The following is a 24,345-nucleotide window of genomic DNA, read 5'->3' on the forward strand; positions in this document are numbered from 1 at the left end:
TTCTTGGACCGTTGGCACCAATTTGCACAGGATGATTGTCTATCCCAATCGTCACCCATCTCGTTGGCTTTTTGAGCCCTAGGGCTTTCTAATGAAACTAGAGCACATTTTTTTTTGTATCCCATCAATCACATGTTGGATCGAGCCCGTGCATTACGGGTGTTGCATTTGCCAGCACGTGATTAGGTCCTGTTTTTCGCTCTAGTGTTAAACAAAATTAACATTTCTACTACAAGTTTTATTAAAAGATGAAGGTGTCCCGATCTTGGTTTTGCAGGCGCAGTTATCATGAAGTCCATGAACTACTTTATGGATATTTATTAAGTGTTTGAGCACAATAAAAGCATACTGGTTTGGTTCCAATTTGCATATAATGACAGAATTTTCTTCACTAGTATAATTAAAGGTTTAACTAGAAGCTTTCTGTTGTAGCGCATGCACTACCATTCGAAATGTCTGGAAGTTTTGATAAAAATGAATTCTTTTTATTCTGCAAGGATGCATTAAATTGTACAAAAGTGACAGTAAAGGCATTTATAATATTCTTTCACATAAATGCTGTATTCATTAAAGAATCTTGAAAAATAAAATGCGAGCATCAAATCAGCATATTAGAATGATTTCTGAAGATCATGTGACACTGAAGACTGGAGTAATGATGCCTGAAAAACAGCTGCACATCACAGAAATAAATTACATGGAAAACAGTTATTATATCACAGTATTATATGTTTTCCTGTATTTTTATCAATCAGTCGATAAATAAAAATAATCTTTCAGGTCTTTAACTTGGAGTAAATATGTATCTAGTAAATAATCTATTTTTAGACAACAAAGATATGCTGAATAAACCAGAGACAGTCGTAACTGTGTCTTCCCTTTTTTCTTTCTTGCTCTTTGGGGTTGCGGCTTTCTCGGATGAAAGTATGTGACAGAAGCGGGCTGCAGAACTGAAGCTCGGCAGCGTTGTCGTGGGTGACCATGCACTATGAGAGAACTGCTCTCGCAGGGGCCAGCTCCGTGGATCAGGACTTCTGGTCTCAAAGGCGCGCTGATCGAGAGTCGCACATCATAGTTATTCCTTAGGTGGGGGAGTTTCTTCACATTTGCTTGACAGAACCTTGGGTTCTGGTCGTTGTGTTGTTGTGGTTTGTTTTGTTTTTTTTTTTTAAATTAAGTTGGAGGGTGAATGGCATTTATGGCGGAGCTCCAACTTTCTTTTTGAGTTTCATGACTGTCCAAACTCTGCAGATATGCTCAACAATGTGGAGCAACCTGGCATTACATTTCCCCCGTACTACGGAAATCGGTGCAAGAACTCAAATTAACAACCCTGCAGTGTATTTGAGCACAGTATTTGGTAAAAGTAGCAGGCATGGTGTCTCTGCTTGAGACTGGTGCAGGCCAGACATATCGAAAATATACAATAGTCCCTCACAGTGTACTTATGTGAATGTAATCCTGATGATTAATCTCTCACAAAAAACCCGCTGGAATGAAACATTGGCTTTTTGGATTATTGCTTAGAAAATAAACTCTGTGACTAACAATAGTTTAGGATTCTTTACATGAATGAATGAATGAATGCATAGTTTTATTCTTGTTGCGTCGTGCTATGCACTCATGCTCAGCCCTTTCAAGGGCTTGTAATACACCATCTATTTACTACACATCAAAACCTTTGCTAAACAGAATTAATACACATTTATCTGACTAATGGAATCTGGCCGTTCTTTACATGTTTTTGTCCATCATATCTCAACAAATGAAACCCAACTCTTGAATTTTCACAAATTAAATGTTTTAACACTGGCAGAAGTAAAAGCTAAGCGAAGGCTATACCATAAATGAACCACAAGACCATATTTACGTACTTTTACATCACCCGAAATTAAGTGCCCAGAGCACTCGCTTCAGGACTTTATATATAGATTATGTAAATATATATATATCTAGATACATATAGAGTCTAGAATTATATATTAATATATAAGGAAGTTTTCGTTTGAACGGTTCACAGATACAATTATCACACAATGCGGCGTGTGACAAGAGAAATAGTGTCGTAGATGATTTTACCACGTTCCATTGCCATTATAACTAAAGCATTAAACATTATCCTTATTCCTGAGCCTTAGTGGCGTTAAAACATCCTTATTTCCGGCACCCAAAACCCATTTATTAGGACGTTGGGAGTGATGGAAACGAAAGTCCTTTCCAACAAGACTATTCATACCCTGGCAAGCCACTCTATGGAGACATAGTCAAAAGTCAAGCGTTTGAAAGTGATTAGTTTGTTTATTTGAAATCCAAGTATTTAACAGACTCTACACCGCTGCTTTCAATCGCCGTCAATTTCATTTTGATTGATTGGACTGTGATTACATTGAAGGTTTGTTCAGTCGGATTGAGCCACCAATTTGATGATAACTGGTCTTTTGGTGCCCAACACAGCTGATTTGCGTAAATTTTCTCACTGAGCAAAATTCATCACGAGCACATATAGCAGTACTTATCAGGAATATTCCACTATATTATCCAGCAACAGTGTATTACCTCCCTATATTTTGCCCCATCTCTATTTGAGATTGTTTGTGTGATGTGTGTGTGTTTGTGTTTGTTGTGTGTGGTGTGTCGTGTGTGTGGGTGCCAGTTAGAGCTCAGGGCCCAAAATTCTTCCTCTGGTTTACCTCTGAAACACACAGACATGGCCCTGAGACACACAGCTAACACTTTGCCTGGCTTTGGCCCACAACCTGTCACGAATAACACGATACAACTGTGTGTGTGTGTTGTAGTGTGCATTCCTTGTGGAAAGCTGGAGCTCGTACGCCCAAGAGTCCTGCTTCACCAGATCAGATCAAGAAGCTCTGGAGCAGTAGAGTCTGGAGACCACCATTTCGTTCCTTGAGATTCGACAAGCATTCATACGGACATGCAGCCGAATGACTCCCAGGAAGACACTTAAAGACCCTATATACATTTACATTCATGCATTTGGCAGATGCTTTTAGCCAAAGCGACCCAAATTTCATTCAAAGTATACATCAAGTATATATCAAACCCATGACCTTGGCGTTGACAGTGCCATGCATTACTGCTTGAGCAGCAGGAATCATATATGTTTGTGTACCCCTAGACTTAACATTTAACTAAATCATTTGCAGTTAATTGCAAACATTGACATGTCCCATCCAAACTTTGTTTTTATAGGAAATATGGGCAGGAAACTCGTTAAGCCATTTTAATTTCTTATATCCCTAAATTACCCTTCAAAAGGTTATGTAAGATGTGCTTCCAAATACTGTCATTTTCTGGTTCACTGCATTTGAAGGAGGAGCGCCACTGTGTTTGTTATGCTGTGTTCAATGTGGAGGAATTTATATGTAGTATGTCTTGGCGTCTAACTGTCAGGGTTGTGCATGTGAGCTCATGTCATTTTTATTTAATACAGATGTTTTACGGGAGTCAGTCATCTCTGTTTGAACGAGTCTGTAAATTCATTTAAATCATTCATAAAAGTGTGCTTTAGCTGAAATAATCATGCAAAAAAATAAAGTTACAACAATTCCAGTAATTATGACTAGTAACTAGAAGCCAGGCATATACTGTAAATATAAAAATAAAGTATAGAACAATAGTTCATTCTAATGAAAAGAAAAACTCCAAAATTCCATTTTGAGTGTGTTAGTTTATTACCATTTGATTTCCCTATTTGTGCTGTCGTTCGCTTGCAAAGTCATGTCTTTAAAGGTTGTGCGTTTTTTTTTTTTCCGTAAGGCACTGAGTCATGAACTCGTTCAGATTCATCAGCACGTACTATACACCAAACTTACACTTTTTATTCCTGTCTCAAATTCTAATGATTTTACCGAGAGGGTTTTTTTTTTTTTGTGTTTGACTGATTTTCTCATTTATATTGAGTGAACAACAGAGAAATCCAAATCTACCTGCGTCAAACTTTACTTTTATAATCCACCAAAATCAAACAAGAACTTTTTAACCTTTATCCATTCCTCAGATTTTTGTTCACGTGCGAAAGTGTATGCAAATTGACATATTTAATTAGACACTCGCCCTCATTTTGCATATTTAAAATTAACATTTTCAGAAAAGGTTCCTAATATTGTTTTGGGGGGGTTTCGTACGATAGGTTTATCCTGCGATGCAAGGTCAAAAACCAAGCTTTTGTTTTCCCTCAAAATAAGCATTTTAATATCACCTCATTTTCGCAACGTTCTCAAATGATTTTTCGTATACAAAGTCAGTTCATGAGCATTGAGTCTCTCTAAACCTTTTTCCCTTTCTGTGAGCCTACTCTGCTCTGATTGGGTCCGATGGCCCGGTGTGTTTGTGATTGGTTCCAGCTGTGTGCAAGCGCGTCGTCTGAGGAACGCTTACGCCCATTGCCATAACCCTTGGTCCTTTTTTTGAAACGCTCGTAAATAAGAAAATATAAACATCTAATTTTTATCACAACTTACAAGTCAAGTCACTTTTATTTGTATAGCGCTTTAATGGTAATAAGGATTATGGTCAAAAGCAGCTTTACAGTGCAAACAGGAAAATAGAAGAAGACAATAACAAAGAGTCATTTTTACAGCGATAGACCTTTTTGGTCTATTGCATGTTTCCAGTGTGCAAATTTTGGTTACCTCGATTATCATTTTAGTAAGTTACTTTTTACCTGAAGGTGATAAAAACTGTGTAATAAATACAATTGGATGGACAACCAACTCTATATGAGTGAACATACGTTAATCTTAAACTTGCCTAAAAATTGGGCTAATTTTGTGTGTGCTGGTTTGTGCATACCTGCTATTAGGGACCAAATGAAATTTAAAAGACTCCAATAGTATTTTCTTGTAAAATATACCCCACTAATCCAGTAAACAGTGTACAAAATGGTTCAGGATGAAGGCAGACGTCATTATTTCTCTTTTTATCATTTCTTGCTATTTTAATAATGAATCATTACATTTCTTACAGTTTTAATTAAGGAGGCGAGCTGTGAAAGCTTATAAATGTTCAAATGAGACTTCATGATAGTGATGCTTGGTCTCAAACTGTCAAAGAAAGCAGAGAGATTATCAAGACCATGTATTTCTTAAAATGTCACCACAAGGATAGTAATTCCAGTAAAATCTGACCTTGTGGACATTTTTATTTTTTATTTTTTGGTCCCCATGAGGAACCATGAGGAATGAAATTTTGTGAAAATCTAAAAAGGCCTGTAGTTTTATGTGAAGGGTAGGTTCAAGTCTATTCACGTTTGTTTGTATAGCGCTTTTCATGAACCAAATAGTTGCAAAGCAGCTTCACATAAAATTAAAGTTTCTGCATTGTATTTAGGAGTAGGTTACAGTGGTTAGATTTAGGGAAAGGGGATAGAAAATACAGTTTGCACAGCAGAAAAACCATTACGACTATGAAGAGTCCCCATAAAGCATGGAAACCCAGTGTATGTGCATAAGTGACGGATAACTTTTAACAAATTTTGCACATTTTGCATTGGAAAAGCCTCAAATTGTGTGGAAAGGTGTGTTGAATAACATTTGTCATGAGCCTTGTGGATATAGTTGTCTTTTGTTTTTATTGTTTATATATATTTGTACATAGGACATTTAAGGTATGACTGTTAAAATAGTCTGGGACTGGTGCAGAAGTACATGCTGATCCAGATCTGTCATCCCCAGAGAGAAGAGATGTGTGTGTCTGTACAGTGAGGAGAGTCTCAAACACAAACATGCTTGCCGTTGAGAGAAAAACATTCATTCCGCAGAAGGTCTCAGCCACCCTTGTTTCCCCTTGTCTGCTCATTTCTCTTCTTTTATTCTCTTTTTCTTCTGATCTGGCTCTTGTTTTCTCCGTACGGGTTTCCAGTGATTATTTTTGGCTCTGAATCAGTCTTATTTCTCGCGGCACCATCCGACTTCCTCTCCAGCTGTTCAAAATAATGTTACTCTAGCTTATTTTTGTGGTCACCAAGGACTGAATCTCTCGCTTCATCTCAGGTTCAGGTTCAGTGTAGATGGTGTGGACAGTTTATGGATTTGCAGAAAATAACATTTCATTTACATTGAAACAGTCATTTTGAGAGTGGAAGGTTATAAGCAGTCTTTACTGTTGATCATTAAAGGGAACAAAAAAATAATAATGAGATGAAAAAAAAAATTCAAGTTATTGACTAAAATGTTACCGCATTGGTTTTAGTACAGAAATGTAAAATTAATTTGGATTTTAACATGAATAAAGGAATATCTATGTAAAGAGTTTTTTATATGTACAGAGTTGCTGTTACTTTGGCGGGTTGATCATAGCATTTGGACTCCCTCTTTGGGTTCAAAAATCCATCATCAGCTGGATCTCTCAGACATTGGGCGATGATGCTTCTGTGGGCATTATTTTACCCATTGCATTCAGATATGTGCATGTTTGGTTAGATGTTAGGTAAACACTGACTACGTGAACTTTATTTTCCTATAGTAGAATTTGTCTGTAAACGATAACAGAACTTAGATGATAATGATGGTGACAGCTCCGCTTTTCTGTAGCATGTACTTAGGAAAGCGCTGTAGGTTACATGGGTTAAACGGCCAGTACAGTAACCTTGGTCATCAGGGTCAAGCACAGTCCCTTCGGTCTCGCTGGATTGTGACCTCACTGCTGACATTCCCTGCCACTGGGTTTCAAGATGCTCTTATTTGCTCGACTTGACAGCTTATTTCCTGCCAGACGCTTCTGTTCGCTCAGAAAGTCGTAAAAGGAATCAATTGTTGTGCTGTGAGTTGTATTACTCAGAAATGAGGGGGATGTGTGGGTCAATATCAGGAAACTCAGGCATTGTGGGCTGTGACCCTTTGCACAGTAGAATGAGAGCATTTTTTTTTTTTAACTTTTTTTTTGAAACTTCAGTCTAATAGATCCAATTGTCACTGCACACTGAATTTGTAGAAATTGAATTTTAAAAAAAATATTCCCATCTATGTAGGCTGTTTTATAGTTAAGTAGAGTTTAAAAAGCATTTCTCATACAATTCTGAATGGTTTACGATAGGGGCCGGTTGCACCAGCTAGATTGTAAAAAGGTGGGCGTAAGCCCTACCAATGGGCACCAACTAAATATAGCAGCCGCGCTACGCTAAGCGTAACCGATGCACAATCTATGACGACATGTAGCGCATGACGTTGAGAGTGCCATTCACACTGGCAATGGCTAAAAACTACCAATAAAGAAACTGAAGTGCTCAACGTGCAGATATAAAAAAAAAAGCCAACGACGCCATGATTTCACTGAGTAAAAAATTCCTAAACAAGTTTAATCAAAAAATTTTATTACACGGCTTGTGGATATGATTAGATGAGCAGTAGCACCATCCACAGACGTAGGTTATTCCAGATAAACAAACGGCAAATTGAATAACACACCGCTCATGGTAGTACGAGTTATCTTGACCGGTACTACTTATAGACCCTTAAAAGTTTGAAACATTGCCACGTCTACGGGTGGACGGGGCTTGCTGGAGGCAAAAAAGACGGCGCGCGACGCAAGTTGACAAGATAACACGAGCACCGGTTTAGGAGGATTTATAAAAATGGATGCAGAAAGAAGTTCGCGGAACTGTTCGATATGTACAGTCATGACTCTGCCGGACCGTGCCAAAAAAAAATAATAATAAAAAAGTGGGAGTTAGGGGCATACATTTATCAATTTAATTCGGGGATCACTCAGTTCACTGGACCAAATGGTTTTATTGACCAAAATATAATGCCGAGTGGATAACATACCAGTAGCCTAATATTTATTATTTTATTTATAGGCTAAGCTGGTGTAGTTCTGTATTCTTGTTCTCATTGGAAACATTTAACAGGTTTTGGGAAATTTCCAGACAAAACATAGAATACTTTGGTGGTTGGGAATTTTGTCCGGCTTATTGTCTAATGCTAACCTATTCGCTGGGCTACCTATGATAGCAATGTGGCTATTATTTTAAGAGAACATTAAAGGATGGCACACAATCTATCGCTGATGGTTGTTTAACAATTTAAACTAGCTAGTTGCGCGAAGCGTTGGCGACTTTTCCCCTATAAAAAACATAAACTTGCTGACATGTACTAGATAAACAACCAACACACCCAGTACTATGTCATTAGATTATTTTACCTAATATGAAGTGTGACGCAACACACGAGCATTATTTATGATCGTATCGGGCTAGTCGTACGCCCGTATTGCATTCAACCACAATTGTACTTTCGGATTTCTGTGAAGGAACGGTCTGGCGCGGGGGGGATCCGGTGAAACTGTTAGTTTTGAACACAAAAGTGCTGTTCCTTCTATTCTGGCCGCCAAAAAACCAAACCAAGAAGACATTTTAAAGTCAAAACCTCAAAACTGTAAGCGCGCCTGCTAGAGTTCTTGCTTATGGTTTTCGCCTCCGCCTAGAGGCGGTGTGACGTCACAGTGCCTTGAGGCGATTAAGGGGTCGCTATGTTACCGAGTTCACTCGCTGTCGTGGATGTTGGTGCCATCTTGTGACTGCAAACACTTAACCACCGAGTGTTATAATGGAAAGGACTTCCGCGTTAATTTCAAATATTGGTAAAAACTAATCTTTTTAGCCGTGTAATAAGCGGGATAATGTACATCCACCCGTTTGGCTATGTTCCCCGAAGTAGTAGAGAGGGGTCTTGTATCAGCCTGAAGGGGTATTCTGAGTTCAACAACCGGATGGATGTACATTATCCCTTACATAAAAACTTACATAGTCTTAATGGCACAATCTCATACAAATTTTATTCAAACATAATTAAAAAAGAATGACGAAAGGTGCTAAGTACAATAAAAGGATTAATGTATACTGCACATATTTATCAAAAATCTCTTCTCTAGTAATTTTTAGATGACTATCGCGATTAGTCACCCTTGAATGTCTTTTCGGAGGTTACGTTACGTGCAATTAGGGGTGTAAAGTACATTTGTCACAGTTACTATATGTACCAGTTGTGGGGTACACAGTTCGAATGAGTTCAGTCTCAACAGGACACTTTCTGGTTTGAAGCCCGCTGATGATTGATTATGGGAGCCAAATACATTTCAGTTGTTCTGTTTCTTTCAACATCTTGTTGAGTTCATTCATGTTTATTTTTTGTCATAATAGTAGTAAAGAGGAAGAGATGATCGGTTCACTTGCTGCTTGAATTGGTGCAGAACGCCACATTAAAGAGCATCAAAACCCATTTATACTTGTGTTTTTGAGAAATTGCAAAATTAGAAGCTGATACTTGTTCTTAAAGGGGTCATATGATGTGCTAAAAAAGAACATTATTTTTGTATTTGGTGGTCATACATAGGCAATGGTGTCGTATGCAGTTAAGGTAAAAAAGCAGTAAGGCAGTTTATAACCGAATACGTTTTGTTTAAGTTCTGGTGGATTCGTGCGTATGGAGAGTGAACCGCTTTCAAACGATCAGTTCGATTTGGTGATGGTTCGACCGGTAACTGAAGAAGATTCCGGTTAAATAGAAAGATTTGTTCGGCATCCGGACATCAATGATGGACAAAACCAATAAAACCTTACAAACGAGGCCATTTGTTCATCCAGTGGGGGACATAAGTACTGAGTATAATGACTTATACTGTCTTTTTACGCGTTGTGTGCGTATCGCACTGCTAAACATAAAACCTGGTCTGCATTTGTGATTGAAAACGACAAGCCTACTCTACTGTTCAAAAACTCGCGTTTGCATAATCATTGGCAAACTATGTTAAATATAAAAAACGTACTTACGGCTGTGCGTCAGAAAGCGCCAGATGTCTTGCACACAGTTTGAAATGCCCAACTTTATAGAAAAACAGCTGTTGTGCCACAGATCACCCCTTGCAGGTAATGAGTTCAGGAAACAAGTCCTCATCCTCCATAAAGGCGGCAGCACACATCTGAATATTGGGTTGGACTGTTCTGGAACAGTGTTGGAACACAACTTAACCATGATTTATAGGTCATGGTCCTCTTTTGAATGCCAAACAAAGTTTCACTTGAACGAAACACCAGCACCACCAACAGGCAGAGGCGGCGCATAGAGAATAAAAGTAAGCATCTTTCTTTGCGTGAACATCGGGCGGACGTTATGCAAACCTCTTCCCACAGGACGTAGAGATGTGGCAGGCGTGTTAAACGGAGCCGTTAGGGGGGTGTGACGCTTAACTTTTTAAAAGAATATCTCTTTGGATTTGAGACTTAGTCTTGAACTTCACAGATCTATTATGCCACCAAGAGATGGTAACACTCCAAAGAGAAAGGAAGATCTGAAATAGCGTCATATGACTCCTTAAAGTAACAACAGACAAAGCTTATGCGTGCTATTCGGGTGGAGGTGTGTAGAAATATGAATGGTAAACATAACAAGGATAGCGTTTCAAGGCTGTAATCACATATTTAGGAGTAATTAAATAAATAGCTTATGCATGGTATTTAAAAATAAATTAACTAAGTAATAACTAATAAATAACTAATTAATACAAATAATAATACATTTAATAATAAATAAATACTTATCTTGTACTGCAGTCAACACAGCATCACTTGGACAATTGTTAAAGCTACAGTTCCACGGAAAAATACACAATGTGCTGTCTACAAATATTTGTGTGATAAATGAAAACTTAATCATATTCAGTGAAAATTGACACATACCATCGTATGCTATTGGCCACAGGTCATGAGAAAAGTAGAAATGTTTGTACATTAACAAACTGCGAGCCGTTTAAGAAGGAAGTTTTCAGTGAATGGTTGCTCCGTCGTATACTGGGATGAATCGTTTGCCTTCGCATAGTTCTCAACTCAATGACTGTCACAGCAGGTTAAAAAAAAAACTCTCTGGTAGAAAAGAATAGAAGTTGAATACATACTTAAGAGTTTGGCCTCTTCACGCTATCCCTGCTAAAAGAGCAGAATATCTGATCTGTGGTGTGCGCGTTTGGAGTTCCAGAGTGTGCAGTACATCAGAAAGGACCAACTAATTTCCCCTGTCCTTGGACTCCTCTCTGTATGTTTTATCTCAGTGGCGGGCTGCTGATTTGGGCCGTTTTCATGCCAGTGGTTTCGGCGTTCATTTGCCGCTCTAATGAGATATTTGAGGCTCTGGGGTCTCTGACAGAAAGAGAGAGAGGAGCACGGGGATAAACGAAGGATCGACCAAGTACAATGCTGATGAAAATGTATAAGAGAGGACTGAATTCAGGATGAGAAATGAACACAGATGGAAAAACAGTGCTAAGAAACAGCGATCCCATCTAAAGGACCATATCCACATGGAAGAGCCAAAATACCACATTACAATGTTCTGCTCAAATACAAAGTTATACTGGTAGTAAGAATTGTATGAAGTGTAACAACAAATAGCACAAGGTCAACTTGTGAATTTGAATGAATTCCCAATGTGAATATGGTCTTATTCTCTTATGTATATCACCTGATATGTATATTGTATACCTTTTTCAGGGTAGACGTCATATTGAGTTTAACATGGATGAAAATCTTATGAAACCAATAAACACTGCAATTTCTGCCATTCATTTTCAATTTATAGTAAACATAATTCATGTTCAGTTTCATTTTTTATTTATTTTTTTAATACTGTAGTTACGCAAATGTACACGGTATGATAACCCTCAATTTTCATACCATGTTGTTTCGGCTCAAACAGACTTATTTTAACCTGTTTACCGTGTTTATTTTAAGGTTGGAGTTTTTTGGAATAACTGGCATGACAAGTTCATCAGCTGAACAACTGGCATGAATATTGTACTTATATCCCTTTATAGCCTTGTTTCCATTCCTGAAATTAAATAAATGGTGCCACTCTTTCTCAGGTCCATTTGGCTGATTCTCTTCACGTGTCTTGACAAATTTATTTAGAAAATTATAATCTGGGAAAATAAAATCTGATTTCAGATTCAAGTTTTCAGAAAGTTCTGTTTATATAAACCCTAAAAGTTGCAGTCTGATTCACATATCCATGTCGTATTTGCCAGAAGAGCTTTTTTTTTTTAGCAAATATTTAATAAAATATTAAGTCTCTACCACTGACCAGTTCATTAGACATGAGACGTAAATAAACGTACGGATGTTCGTATGTCATAAAACGTCAGTGAACCATACGCATCACATCACTCCAAATGTCCACAAGCATTTACATGCTTCATTTTTTCCTGTTGATCAAATTATTTAGGTCTACTCCACCCCTTACAATCCAAATCGCTATATAACTGGGATTGAACTCATTTGGATAGATCGAGGTGTTTACGTGAAGGCGTTTTCTGTCCCATCGAGCTGTCAATCCAATTATTATAAACAGATTCTTTGGGTACATGTAAACGTACTGCCATCCAAAAAACAGATCTATGTCACGTGTGTAACACTTAGGTGTGAACAAACCTAATTCCATTTAGATTTTTTTGCAACATATGCTTTTGCAACTTATTTTTAAGTGGAAGTCCTGGCGTAATAAATGGCAGCGTCATGTAAAGCGACAGCGCTCGCAGTGACCTTGTCATCATCACGGGTGCCGGGTCTCTCTCACACCTCCTCCTGTGTTTTAATGGCTTCATCTCCTCTCACAGAGCACTAAGAACTGGAGAGCAGCCGTGGACCTGACGGGCAGACTGCTGACGGCTCACGGCCAGGGCTACGGCAAGAGCGGCCAGCCCACTAACCACACCACTGACTCCCTGCAGGTGAGAAGAAGCACCGGGACACTGCGGACAGATTTAGCTTGTGTCAGGAGTTACTAAAGACATGTACAGCGAAACATTAGCTATGAAAAGTTTCCCTTTCCGATGCAAAATTTATGGAAGGGAACAATTTAAATGAATTACGCAAAAGTTAATTTGCTAACATATCAACTCTAAACATATCAAATCTAAAAAAAAATTTTAAAAAATTGTCTTCTCAACATATAATATCTAATACACTCCTGACAAACACATTTTAATTATTACTTGAATGAGGGCTAGTGTAATGTTTAATGCAAAATGTATATACAGTATATCAAACAAAATAATCATATTCAAATCTATTTGTTAAACAGGCTACATCAAAAGCAATCACAAATAATCGAAACACATTTCCTAAAATGTGTTAAACTAATAGATTATTAATTTTCGGCATTTAATACATAATCAGTATCAGATTACATTTTGTAAGTAATCTACCCATCACTGATCGTGGCTGTTTCTGCTGTCAGATCTCCTCACATTATTTGTTCATGACATATACTTGTCTGTTGTCACTGACTTTGTTATATTTACGTGTTTAAGCAGCAAGATGATGTTTAATGGTACTCTTAACCTACTGTATGTGTAGTACGTAACAGAGTGTATGTTCATTAATGTATGGAGTTGATACTTGTTAGTAGTTTTATAATGCCTGATTGCACCAGATAAAAAAAAAAAGTGTCTGAGGCATCGTAATGCTGTCCGTGTTTTAGCGATCGGTCTGACACCTACTCAGTCCACAGTAACCCGCAGACGGCCGGCTTCTGGAGATGGATGAATCAAAGCAAGCACGTGGTTTTTTTGTGTGTGCCTGATTTGTGTGCATACGTACTTATTGATGGAGGGGTTAGTTTGTATTTAATACAGACAGGAAAGAATGAATATGATTGATTTAGTTGAATGAGTAAGTGTTGGTTTGTTTTGTTGAAGCAGACCGCTCTCTTCTCTCTGCAGCTCTGGTTTGTGCGTCTTGCTCTTCTGGTGAAGCTCAGCCTTTTCCAGAACGCAGAGCTGGAGTTTGAGCCTTTCGGGAATCTGGATCATCCAGATCTCTACTATGAATATTATCCGACGGTTTACCCTGGAAGACGAGGTAGAAGTTCTGTGCAAGATGATGTTAAAGGGATAGTTCACCCAAAAATGAAAATTGTGTCATCATTTGCTCACCCTCATGTCGTTTTCTTATGTTGAACATAAAAGAAGATATTCTACTTCCTACTACGGACGTCAATGGCAACCACCAACTGTTTGATTACCAGCAATCTTCAAAATATCTTCTTCTATGTTCAACATAAGAAAACAACATGAGGGTGAGTAAATGATGACACAATTTTCATTTTTGGGTGAACTATCCCTTTAAGATGTTGGGAAATAGCTTCAGGAATCTTTTTTTCTCAAAGAAATTGCTAGTTCTATTCAGAAAGGATGCATTAAATCGATCAAAGGTGACAGTAAAGACATTTATAATGTTGATCTCTATTTCAAATAAATGCTGTTCTTTTGAAGTTTCTATTCATCAAAACATCAAGGAAATTAAAATGTATCAAGTTTCCACAAAAATATTGTGCAGCACGACGTTTTCAACACTGATAATAATAATCAGAAATGTTTCTTGAGCAGCGAATCAGCATATTAGAATGATTTCTGAAGATCATGTGACACTGAAGACTGGAGTAATGATGCTGAAAATACAGCTGCGCATCACAGAAATAAATTACAGTTTAACATAGATTCACATAGAATACAGTTATCGATTACTGCTGAATTTATTAGTAACTAATGACGATCTGTAATCACTGATTATGTAATTAATACTGCACCTAATGTACTATTAGATGGCTGAAAACACTCAGTATAATACGATTTGTTGTTGTTGTTGTTGTTTTGTATCTTTTATTATTATTAGATTTAATTGTAGTACACATGCTATTAATTTAGTTCATACATTTACAAATTTTGGATTTTGTTACAGCTTTACCCGTTGTCCTTGTATGCATTTGTCTCTTAACCTCTTATCTTTATTTTGATAGTCTACTTCAGAGATTCTACTAACTATAAATAACTTTACAACGACATTTCAAATAGCAGTCATTAGTGTAATCGATTGTCTGCTTAATAACTGCAAACACTTTATTCATTCTACTGACTAGAAGTAGCTTTGGACGTACATGTCAACTTATTCTACTAACCCTAGCCTTAGTAGTTCTATGTTTTTTCGTTTTGGTTTGTCAGAAGGCAAAACTACCTGAATAAATGTGGGGGAAAATAGAAAAGTCATTTGAAATGTTAATAATATTTCATAATATTACTGTTTTTACTGTGATGTAGCCTTGGAGAGCAGAAGAGACTTCTTTCCAAAACACTAAAATTTATTTTAAATACCTTTCAAAGCATGCAACAAACCTGGTGAATTCAATTAGTTGCAATTATCAAATGCAATCATAATATCAGCCCACGACCCAACATATGTCATACTATATATATACATATATATATATATATATATATATTATATATATTATATATATATATATATATATATATATATATATATATATATATATACATATATATCTCAGTTGGTCAGGTGAAATCTTCAGACGGTGATGCAGCGCTTGACTCTGCATTACAGGATCCGTCCTGATATCAAAGAAGCACATGATCAAAGACTCAACCCCTCGTTTCACCAGCACGGAGTTGGTTTCTTTAATGTGTCTTGACAGAAAAACAGAAGCGAGAATAGAAAAAAATGTGCACTCTCTGCATAAGAGAAAGAGCATGCATTAGTGTTATATATATATAGTGTTATAAAATGTATGTTTCTGTATTGCATGTTCTAGGCTCAATGGTGCCATTCTCCATGCGTGTTCTGCACGCCGAGCTCCCTCAGTACCTGCAGAAGCCTCAGGAAACTCTGGACCGTCTCCACAGAATAAAGAGCGTCTGTCAGAAGGTGAGCTCGTGCTTTACACCTCAGTGCCCGCACCTGCTCCCAAATTTAATTAGCCTCGCTGTAATTAGTGTTGTAAAACTTCTGTTCCTGTCCTTTCACAGATCCTGAGTAACCTGCAGGAGGGTTTAGCTGAGGACGGGAGTATGATGAACCTCACGCAGGACAACAGACTCGGTACAGACCACTCAAATCTGTCCTCTGCACCTAGTGCAGGTCAAGTACATAGTGCTGTTGAGTCGAACAGAACCAAAAAAATCTGTCAACATTCATTCAGCCTCATGTCATCACCCTTCCAGTTAGTTATTTATGAGAGTTATGATGCCCATGTTACATTACAGCAGACTTTTAAGAGATATTCACATATGGACTCTACATTTCTTAAAGGTCTGTGTTGAGAAAAGACTGTAAAGTCGATATTGATCATCTTGCACTCAGAATATTTTTTTTAAATATTAAAATGCTCTTAAAGTGAGACAATGCCCTAATTATGTCCTATTAGGACAAATACAGGGAAAATGTCAACACAAAATAATTAATCCGGAATTCCTTTTTTTTTTTTTTCGGCCTAAAATCATGACCCACGTGAATCATGCAGATCAGTGGGTGTTCAGCGGGTGTTTAGGGTGATGCTGGTTACTGCATGATGATTGAAATCATGAAATAGCCTTAAGAAATGAACTAAATAAACTGTGAAAAGTTTATGTTTTCTAAATACATCATGGACGGAATGGTCCTTAGAGTACTGAACAAGCTCGCAGCATCATCTGCAGAACAGTTAAAAGGGTTCAAATGGTTCAAAGCACCAAATGCAAGTAGAATCAGCGCTGAAACGTGTTCCTCACCCAGGAACTTTTTATGAATGCTGGTGAGAATTTGAGATTGCTTAGTACTGTCATAAAATTCACAATTCACTTCGCTTTAATATAGATTTGGGAACATTTATAAATCTGATGTTGTATACAAAGAGAAGTTTCAGTGTCACATAATCCTTCAGAAATCATTCTAATATGCTGATTTGCTGCGTAAGAAACATTTACTCTTTACTATTATTAATGTTAAAAACAGTTTTTGCTGCTTAGCATTTTTGTGGAGCCCATTTACCATCGCCTTTTTACCAAGCTTTTGTCCCTGGTTTGAGAAGGAGCAGCATAAGATCCCGTCTTGTGTGATCCATCAAGAGTAGATCGCTGATGCGTCTGTAAGTCTTGCATGCTTGATTGACTTCCTCACATGGTGTTTTGGTGAAGACAGAGATAAATGCATGCTTCAGCATAGCTGTGGTTTCAGCAGCCCCCCCGCCGGCCCGCCACCTGTGTGTCTGATGTGCTTTCGGCGGGACGGACTCCCTCCTTCACAGGCACACGTCTGTAGCAGTCTGGTGCCAGACTGCTGTCTTTGTGTGGCTGTTCATTGCTTCTGTCCCTGGCAAAATGAGGAAGAGAGGTTAATCAGAGCAGGATGAGTTCAGATAGAACACAAGCATCCTATAATGCACGATGTTTCTGAGCCATGGATGCTTCAGGTTCAAGTCAATATCATTTTTGGTCCTCCATGTAGTGTGCGGATAAAAATACAAAAGCCCAAAAAACAATGTGGCCACAAAATAAATAAATAAATAAATAAAATAAAATAAAATAAAATAAAAAGTGTTTTTACCCTGAAATTATAAGTACAGTAATTTACAGGCATAACATAAAAACAATTTGAATACATATTTTACCCTATAAGGCCAACTGTATCATATCTGATATACAAATAGGCCTCTAAATAATCAACATGATCAAACTTTGCAGTTAAACCTGTTGTACACAATCTACTACATGCCTTTTGTCGTCTGATTGATAGTGTGTCTTTTTGCTGTCAAATCTTTACTGTTTTTTTTTTTTTATATACAGTAAACATAAGAATGACTTTGATATTGTTAGTTATATTTCCAGATGAACACTTACTGGACTGAAGCAGCTTCGCTTTACTTGATTCTCCAGACATCATTTTTTTTTAGAAAAATCATTGAGTCTCAAATCTGATCATCAGGATCTTTTGAGGAGCATTTATCTCTCATTTATCATTTTATTGCATTGCATTATATGTTTTGATCACTTAAATATCATGTTACTAAGACATATTATTGGATATATAGAGTGACGACTGATATTTATATAATTTTATTTGAGTATTTGTTATACATTTTTTTGGTTATTTTTTGTTAAGTTTGTTTTTTTGAATAAGAATTTTCTTTTTCTTCTACTTTAAGAATGAGCTCCAAATTCTCAGTATATCATACTATATGAACCATAAAAGTCTGATATATCTTAATCCGATCTGAATCAAACTAATCCTAATAATATTCTTAATTTTGCAGTGTTTGAAGATCAACTGAAGTATGATCTATTTTTATTGATATTAATTGTGGGCATTATTGAGTTCTCAGACAAGTTAGTGGGACTTTCAACTTTGGAGTAGGCCCGGTAGGCTTGGGCCTTCAACAAACACATCACTTGAACCTCTCCCTGCTCTATTTCCGGATACATCGTGGTAAGAAATCATGCCTCCCAAACAATCTAAGACTGCACCTTCTGAGGATGATTCAGTCGTTACAATGAGTGTACTTTTCTCAAGTTAATGGATCAACAGAAAGAATTTTACAGAGAGATGCTTCATCAACAGCAAGACAACTTCAGGAGCTTTGTTCAGTTGGTAGTAGATGGAACAAACAAAAGATTGGATGGAGTGATCAGAGATGTTCAAGATATAAAAAACTAGTTTGGAATTTACACAACATAAAGTGGATGGACTGATGACTGGTTTATAAGGATGTTGAAATAAAAATAAAGCAGTTTGAAAAGGATATTGTCAAGTCAAAGGAGGAACTAGACGGATTCTTTGTCAAACTGGATTATGTGGAAAATCAGATGAAGAGGACAAACATCATTGTGGATGGGATCTCGGATGAAAAAGATTGAAAGCTGGATGAAATCAGAGGTGAAAGTTCGGTGATATCCTTTCAAGTAAATTGGGGCTAGATGACTCCCGAAATGGAAAATCGAGCGAGCTCACAGGATCGGACAGTATCAAGAAGGGGGTAAGCCCAGAAAAGTTGTTGTTAAACTTCTACGTTTGAAAGATAAGCAGACTATCATGTCATCAGCTAAGAGGTTAAAAAGGCACGAAACATTTTTATAAATGAAGACTTTTCTGAGGCTCTTCAGTTGAGAAGGAGGGAACTCCTTCCAAAATTAAGAGCTGCCCGGGGACAGAGGTGAAAGAGCCTTCCTGAAATATGACAAGTTAGTCATCTCGTCCAGAACTGAAATACTCAAACATAATTGCAATGCATTTTTAGAATGATTGTGTAATTATTATCTTACATTTTTGTTTGCTGTTTTGTTAGGAAGCAAGACAAGTTTATGGCATCTCTTTTAACAAAATTGTCAAAGAAAGGATTAATTATTGCACATTTAAATATATGTAGCCTCAAGAACAAAATTCATGAGGTGATGAGAATATGTACTGAAGATCATATTCAAGTTTTAGCATTGTCAGAAACACATTTAGATATGGCTATGAGTAATTCTGAGCTTATGATTAATGGTTTTAAATTGTATAGGAAAGACCGGATATAATATGGTGGTGGAGTAGCCTTTTATATTAGAGAACATTTTGGTGTGTGTTGTTAAGGGAAGACTTAATGAACAGTTATATTGAAGACATATGGGTAGGAGATTTCTGTTCCACACTGTAAACCAATTTTAGCTGGTTGTTGTTATCGGGCCTCCCAAAAAGCCTATACACGATAACCTCGACACTGAAGCGCAGTTGCTAGGAGACGAGATTTATACCGCTCTTGGCGGTTATTGGGTGATTTTAATATTGATTGGATGGCTAAAAACTGCTCATTAACAAAAAAGTTAAAATCTATGGCTGATACTTGTAATTTCACACAAATGATTATCCATCCAACAAGAATTGTTATGAAGGCAAACAAGGTTAGTACTTCTAGCTTGCATTTACCTTATATTTACCAATGTCCAGGAATTGTGTTCAAAGGCAGTATCAGTGGGCGTTGGCTGTAGTGATCACAATTTGATCGCATTAACTAAAAAGACAAAAATTCCCAAATCAGGAGCCAGGATTTTATTATCTAGGTCATATAAAAGATTCAATCAAGATCTGTTTATTAATGAAGTTCAGAGTGTGCAGTGGACTGAAGTGTGTCAAGAAAAAGATGTTAATAAAGCCTTAAATATTTTTATGGATATAATAAATAAGATAATTGATAAATACGCCCCACTTAGAAAAAGATCAGTAAAAACTAAAAATGCTCCTTGGCTCGATGATGAGCTGAAGTGCTTAATGCTGCAAAGAGACAAGGCAAGGAGGTAGGACAGAAATTAGGAAGTGACTATAATAAAAAAATTCTATTGTAAGTTAAGAAATAGGGTTTCTAAATTAAATCATATTAAAAAAAGGGAATATTATAAGCAAAAAATTAGGTCTGCAGCTGGTGATTCCAAGAAAATATGGAAAACACTGAATGAAATAATGAGTAGGAAGTCAAATAATTATCAAGGGTGTGTGGAAAATGAAGGTCAGTTTATTACTAAACCATTAGAGATAGCTAATTATTTTAACACCTTTTTTAACGATAAGGTGAACAATTTAAGATCTAGCATGTATGTTCAATAATGTTCAATTAGCCTGTAGTCCTATTTCTAAAATAATGAAAAATAAATTATGCAGTTTTAATTTTAGGTCTGTTGATCAAACTACTGTAGAAGAGATGTTGCTTTCAATTCAAGATGATAAACCTTGTGGAGCTGATCAGTTAGATGGAAATTGCTAAAAATGGTAGCTAGACAGCTTTCTCAACCGATCTGTCATATTTATAAATAGGTGTTTGATTGGTAGCATATATCCAAATCTTTGGAAAGAATCTAAAATTATTCCATTACTTAAAAAGGGAAAAACAGACTTTTTAGGTTCTAATTGCAGACCAATTAGCATACTTCCAATTTTGAGTAAGCTTTTAGAAGAAGATTATCTTCAAGCAAATTTTACAATATTTTAGTATAAATGGATTACTTGCCAATGCTCAACATGCATATCGACCAGGACACTCCACAAGTACTGCTCTTATACATATGACAGATGAATGGTTAGCATGTCTAGATAATAAGAAACTGGTTGGTGCTGTTTTAATTGATTTTACAGCAGCCTTTGATGTCATTGACCATGATATTCTTATGGCTAAACTAAAATGTTATGGTTTTTCATTGACAGCCCTTAATTGGATGGGAAGCTATCTTTCTAATAGAAAACAGAGAGTGTTTTATAATGGATCTTTTTCAGATGCTAAAAATACTTATTGTGGGTGTTCCACAAGGAAGTTGCTTAGGTCCTTTATTGTTTTCTATTTTTATAAATGATTTACCATATGTTGTTAATAATGCTAATATAGTTATGTATGCAGATGACTCTACAATGTTTTCTGCAGCACATTCTTCAGCTGAACTAAAGAAAAATTTGAGTGATGAGCTTTTAACTATTTCTAAATGGGTTCAAATTAACAAATTAATTTTAAATATAGAAAAAACTAAATGCATAATTTTTAGCCAAAAATACAATATTTCTAGGGCTGCAGATTTGAATTTATTTATTGATGGGACGCCAGTGGAACAAGTAACAGATGTTACTTTGTTGGGCGTGATACTTGACAATACTTTGTCCTGGTCCAAACATATAGATCATATAGTAAGCAGCATGGGTAAAGGTATAGCAGTAGCCAGGAAATGTTTCTGCATTTATTTCGTCTTTGGTTTTAAAAGATGTGGTGCAGTCCATAGTTTTATCGCATCTTTGAGTACTGCCCTATAATATGGTCAAGTGCATCAGAAAAAGCACTTAAAAAACTTCAGATTGTTCAGAATAGAGCAGCTAGGTTGGTGCTCCATTATCAATTTCAGGCCAGTGTTGCTGATATGCATAGAAAATTATCATGGCTTTTAGTGAAGGACAAATTACATTTACGAGTGCTGGTATATTTTTATAGGGTAATCAAGTATCATACACCATGTTTTTTTCTTTGAAAAGCTTGTATATGTTGGTTTTAGGACACGATCATAAAACACGTCAAGTGAGTAAGTCTCAACTGTTTTTACCATGTCCACAATCAAATTTGTTGAAAAAGACTTTATTTTATCGAGGCTCTGCTGCTTGGAATGTTGTTCCTATAAATATACGTAAAAGTAATTCAACACATGTGTTCAAAGAAATTGTGTAAACATGTTGTTAAAGGTATAGACGTACTTCTGTTTGTGCTGCTACTATTATATGTATGGGTATAGTTTTGTGATGTGACTGGATTAGCAATTGTATTTTTGTTATTATTTTATTTGTTTGAATGATTTTTTGTATTGTGTAACTCTGTGGACCCCAGGAAGATTAGCAACCACTTTGTGGAAGCTAATGGGGATCCAAATTAACAATAAACAATAAACAATATATCACATATGAAACTCAACCAAAAACCAGATTTAAAAAATGTACATTTTCAGTAAACTGTTCTATTCCTGTAAAAATTTATTTTGACAGGGTTAACTGATTAACAGTCCTACTTTTAAAGGGGTCATGAATTGAGAAATCAAAATGTTATTGATCTTTAAGAGGTCATTATGCTATAATAACATGCTGCTAGTTTTAGAAATCAAAACTTTCTCATTTGTCAGAAACAGCTTATGTTCAAGCCAAGCTGCTAAAATGACTTAATTCTTTTTAGTATCATAATGAAAGGTCTTAAAACGACTCGTTCCCTTTCAAGCGTTCACTCCAAATTGTAAAGCATTCGCTGTGGAACTTCTCCCCTTTTCTGATAATCCTGAAAAAGAAGGATAAAATAGGAAAATAGGATAATGGCATACAATAAACTGGCCAATTGTTGTTAATTATGTAAATCACATACAAATACTGACAAGCCTTCGGGCAGTATATAATGCGGAAAGAGCGTCAATTGCCTCGGGATCAGAACATGCGACAAATGCACTGCATCCGATGGGTAGCTTCTGTCGAATTTGTGCTGGCCCCATCGACCCGCTGGACCCACACAAGCACTGCATCGCCAACCTGGGCCTGGCCCATGCTGAGGCTGCATTCTCTGATTCTAACTGCATGCACTGCGCTGACTTGCCCAGACGACTTTTGAGGATTGGGAGGAGTATTGTTCGTGGCCAGACAGGGACGAGGTCCACTGCTGTCAGCAAGCCGCTGGTGGGCTCTTGCCTCCCCGATACCCCTTTCGACAACCTCGACACTGAGGGCCCCCCAGACCTCCATGAGGAGCTCGCCAGGGTCCTTCTGAAAGCCGTTAAGGAGCTCGACCTCAACCTCAACTGGGATGCTCCAGAGGACTGCACCCCAGTCAGCGCACGTCCACTCTTCCACACAGCCTGTGTTCTTCCACGTGGATGGGGCAGGGGTACGTGAAGGTGATGAGTCACCTTATGCCCCGGCGTGCCTTCGTGTCCTTTGTGGCTCCTCCACATGAGCCCAATGTTTGCTGCAAGCAGTGAAGAGGAGCCCCTGCCATGACAGTGGATCGCCCTTGGCTCCCACGCCTTCGTCTTGACGGACCTTCCAAGAGGAGGAGAGAGCTTGCTGGAGGCCAAGCTTCCAAGCGCCGCATCCTGCATTATTTTCCTTTTGTTTTGTGAGCAACAAATGCAATGTTCATGTTTCTGTTAAAAAAACAGAAACATCCTCACAAAAAGAGCTGTTTCCTCCTCATCATATAGATAGGGTGTTACTCGCCCTGCCTCAGAGCAGCACAGAGCCACTGTCTTTGCCTGTTTTGGCCTTCCAGTGTTATCCTCCTCGAGCCGTTTCCCCATAGAGAGCTATTCCAGGCTGGTTGCTGGGCATAATAGAACACATGTATTCTCTCCAATTCAGATGCAGACCACCCCGTTTCAACAGCGTGGTTCCGTCACTTGACAGTGCCTCAAAATGCCCCTGTTTTGAGACAGGTGATTCACAGCCTGCTTGCAAAAGGTGTGTAGGGTGAGTCCCTCCGAACGAGGTGGAGAGCAAGTTTTACAGCCACTATTTTGTGGTACCCAAGAGAGACAGGGGACTCCATCCAATTCTGGACCTGAGGCCCATCAACAGAGCACTTCACAAGTTCAGGATCACGACTTCACAAGTTCAGATGAAGCAGATCCTGGCACAAATCTGTCCCGGGTACTGGCTTTTATGCGTAGATCTGAAAGATGCATATTTTCATATTCAGGAGGGTGGAGGTGGATCTGTTCGTGACAAGCGAGAACAGGCACTGCCCGCTGTTCTTTTTTCGTGAGCTGGAGAGCTGTCTCACTCCCTTCTGATGGGGGACGGTCTGTTGTTGCGTTGGCCGAGAGCCAGGCTTTATGCATTCCCTCCCATGAAGATTTTGCTTCTGGTGTTATGCAAAATCATGGAAGAGAGAGCGTTGGTGATTCTCATTGCCCCGAACTGGCCAAAATCAACACTGGTTTCTGGACCTCAGGGACATGCTTGTGGCTCCTCCTTGGTGAATCCCACTCAGGAGGGACCTGCTGTCTCAAGCGAGTGGCACGATATGGCAC

The 24,345-nt window shown here is 37.7% G+C and overlaps 1 protein-coding gene across 1 annotated transcript in view; it reads left to right on the forward strand.

The window, feature by feature from the left end:
• Positions 1–9,356: 9,356 nt before the first annotated feature.
• The window catches only part of LOC109054611 (trafficking protein particle complex subunit 12-like), a 44,877-nt gene continuing 29,888 nt past the window's right edge, over positions 9,357–24,345 (forward strand). Inside the window, exons 1-5 of the mRNA XM_042755350.1 lie at positions 9,357–9,377; positions 12,625–12,738; positions 13,732–13,870; positions 15,618–15,730; positions 15,832–15,904. Of these exons, the coding sequence (XP_042611284.1) occupies positions 9,357–9,377; positions 12,625–12,738; positions 13,732–13,870; positions 15,618–15,730; positions 15,832–15,904 (460 nt within the window). The remainder of the gene's footprint in view (positions 9,378–12,624; positions 12,739–13,731; positions 13,871–15,617; positions 15,731–15,831; positions 15,905–24,345) is intronic.

Source organism: Cyprinus carpio, unplaced genomic scaffold, assembly GCF_018340385.1.
Source record: "Cyprinus carpio isolate SPL01 unplaced genomic scaffold, ASM1834038v1 S000006675, whole genome shotgun sequence".
Lineage (NCBI taxonomy): Eukaryota > Metazoa > Chordata > Actinopteri > Cypriniformes > Cyprinidae > Cyprinus > Cyprinus carpio.